At 47.3% G+C, this 2743-nt stretch overlaps 1 protein-coding gene across 1 annotated transcript; it reads left to right on the top strand.

Moving 5' to 3' along the window:
- Nucleotides 1-617: 617 nt before the first annotated feature.
- Nucleotides 618-2302, top strand: LOC145850505 (uncharacterized). Its single transcript, XM_082972595.1, has 2 exons — nt 618-990; nt 1550-2302. Exons 1-2 carry the CDS (start codon nt 633-635, stop codon nt 1582-1584), a joined length of 393 nt encoding a protein of 130 aa, XP_082828721.1. The 5' UTR covers nt 618-632; the 3' UTR covers nt 1585-2302.
- Nucleotides 2303-2743: the final 441 nt, after the last annotated feature.

Raw genomic sequence — 2743 nt, 5'->3', positions numbered from 1 at the left:
ACTAGTCCTTAGTTAGTAATATACCCCTGGTGAACTAGTCCTTAGTAATATACCCCTGGTGAACTAGTCCTTAGTTAGTAATATACCCCTGGTGAACTAGTCCTTAGTTAGTAATATACCCCTGGTGAACTAGTCCTTAGTTAGTAATATACCCCTGGTGAACTAGTCCTTAGTTAGTAATATACCCCTGGTGAACTAGTCCTTAGTTAGTAATATACCCCTGGTGAACTAGTCCTTAGTTAGTAATATACCCCTGGTGAACTAGTCCTTAGTTAGTAATATACCCCTGGTGAACTAGTCCTTAGTTAGTAATATACCCCTGGTGAACTAGTCCTTAGTTAGTAATATACCCCTGGTGAACTAGTCCTTAGTTAGTAATATACCCCTGGTGAACTAGTCCTTAGTCAGTAATATACCCCTGGTGAACTAGTCCTTAGTTAGTAATATACCCCTGGTGAACTAGTCCTTAGTTAGTAATATACCCCTGGTGAACTAGTCCTTAGTTAGTAATATACCCCTGGTGAACTAGTCCTTAGTTAGTAATATACCCCTGGTGAACTAGTCCTTAGTAATATACCCCTGGTGAACTAGTCCTCAGTAATATACCCCTGGTTAACTAGTCCTTAGTAATAATGTTCTCTCCCATAGAAACTAGTTATTATCTGACTGCAGCGTTTTGTTTTCAGACGGAGGGTGTTTGTTCCAACGACAGCAGCGTCTTCATTCAGACGGTCACCTCTGACCACACCTCTCCAGAGCCTCTCTGCCAATCACAGCTGGTTGTGGAGATGCAGGGGGAGGAGCCTGAGCAGAACTTCCTGATTGGTTCCTCAGAAGGCGGAGCCACCGAGACTCCGGAGCCAATGACAGACAGTTTTACTGCCACGGTCCTGGACGCTCCCTCTCAGGAGGAGCAGGTGGTGGATTCTGGGATAGCGAAGGGGGCGGTGCTTATCGTTTCTCCTACAAATGTCAGCAGCACACTGACAGGTACACACACACACACACACACACCCTCACACACACACACACCCTCACACACACACACACCCTCACACACACACACACACACACACACACACACACACACACACCTACACACAAACTCACTCTCTCATCCTCCTCCTCTTCTCTCTCATCCTCCTCCTCTCTCATCCTCCTCCTCTCTCATCCTCCTCCTCTCTCATCCTCCTCTCACTCTCTCATCCTCCTCCTCTCCTCTCATCCTCTCCTCCTCTCTCATCCTCTCCTCCTCTCTCATCCTCCTCTTCTCTCATCCTCCTCCTCTTCTCTCTCTCATCCTCCTCTCTCATCCTCCTCTATTCTCTCTCCTCTCTCATCCTCCTCTCACTCTCTCATCCTCCTCCTCTTCTCTCATCCTCCTCCTCTTCTCTCTCTCCTCCTCTTCTCTCATCCTCCTCCTCTTCTCTCTCTCCTCCTCCTCTCTCATCTTCCTCCTCCTCTCTCATCCTCCTCCTCTTCTCTCATCCTCCTCCTCTTCTCTCATCCTCCTCCTCCTCTCTCATCCTCCTCCTCTTCTCTCCTTCAGATCTGATCCTTGAGAACCAGGATGTCTCTGACTGAGCTGGATAACATCATCACTGATGGAGCCAATCGAACAGCAGAGTGGACATGTCATCATTTTGGACATTATTTCTGATTGGCTGAGTTGGCCATTAAGCCCCTCCCCTTTAAATGTTCTCTTTGGTCAGAGGTGAGACTATGACATCATCATGGGCTCCTGTGGGGGCCGGCCTGACCGTGTGTGTGTGTGTGTGAGTGTGTGTGTGAGTGTGTGTGTGTGTGTGTGTGTGTGTGTGAGAGAGGGTGTGTGTTGCAGAACGGTCTTTCCAAACTGTCCGTTCTATGTACTTCATAAAGCCTGCAGCCAGAGCCACACTGAGTGGACTAAGCACTTCCTAATATTGAGTTGCAACCCCAAGTCTCAATTGTCTGAAAGCTTAAAAATCCTTCTTTAACATGTCTCCTCCCCTTCATCTACACTGATTGAAGTGGATTTAACAAGTGACATCAATAAGGGATCATATCTTTCACCTGGATTCACCTGGTCAGTCCGTCATGGATAGAGCAGGTGTTCTTAATGTTTTGTCCACTCAGTGTGGTAGATTCTCTGGCCGCTCCGCCTCAGAACAGCACCCTACAGTTTCTAGGTCCCGGTGTTTTCTGTTGTAACCGTCGGCCTGCTGACCACACGAACAACAGGACAGATTCATCTGACACTGTGAATTATATCTGCATTTACTTTTATTTATGTGTAATTAAAAACTTCCACAGTTGCTAATCCGGTGTGTTTCAGTACCGTCTGTCGATCGTCCGACACTTTATCCCCGGTTATACCTGCTCCTTTGTCCTGATCTGTCCCACATTCTGATTTAATGTGTCCCATATTCTGAAATAGCATGGGGGGGGGACATGTCCCATATTCTGAAATAGCATGGGGGGGGACATGTCCCATATTCTGAAATAGCATCGGGGTGGACATGTCCCATATTCTGAAATAGCATGGGGGTGGACATGTCCCATATTCTGAAATAGCATGGGGGTGGACATGTCCCATATTCTGAAATAGCATGGGGGGGGGGACATGTCCCATATTCTGAAATAGCATCGGGGTGGACATGTCCCATATTCTGAAATAGCATGGGGGTGGACATGTCCCATATTCTGAAATAGCATGGGGGGGACATGTCCCATATTCTGAAATAGCATGGGGGTGGACATG

This window comes from Salmo salar, unplaced genomic scaffold, assembly GCF_965601325.2.
Source record: "Salmo salar unplaced genomic scaffold, fSalSal1 ptg000784l, whole genome shotgun sequence".
NCBI classification, from domain to species: domain Eukaryota; kingdom Metazoa; phylum Chordata; class Actinopteri; order Salmoniformes; family Salmonidae; genus Salmo; species Salmo salar.
The sequence above is the reverse complement of the archived record's forward strand: the minus strand, read 5'-3'. Positions and strand labels throughout refer to the sequence as shown.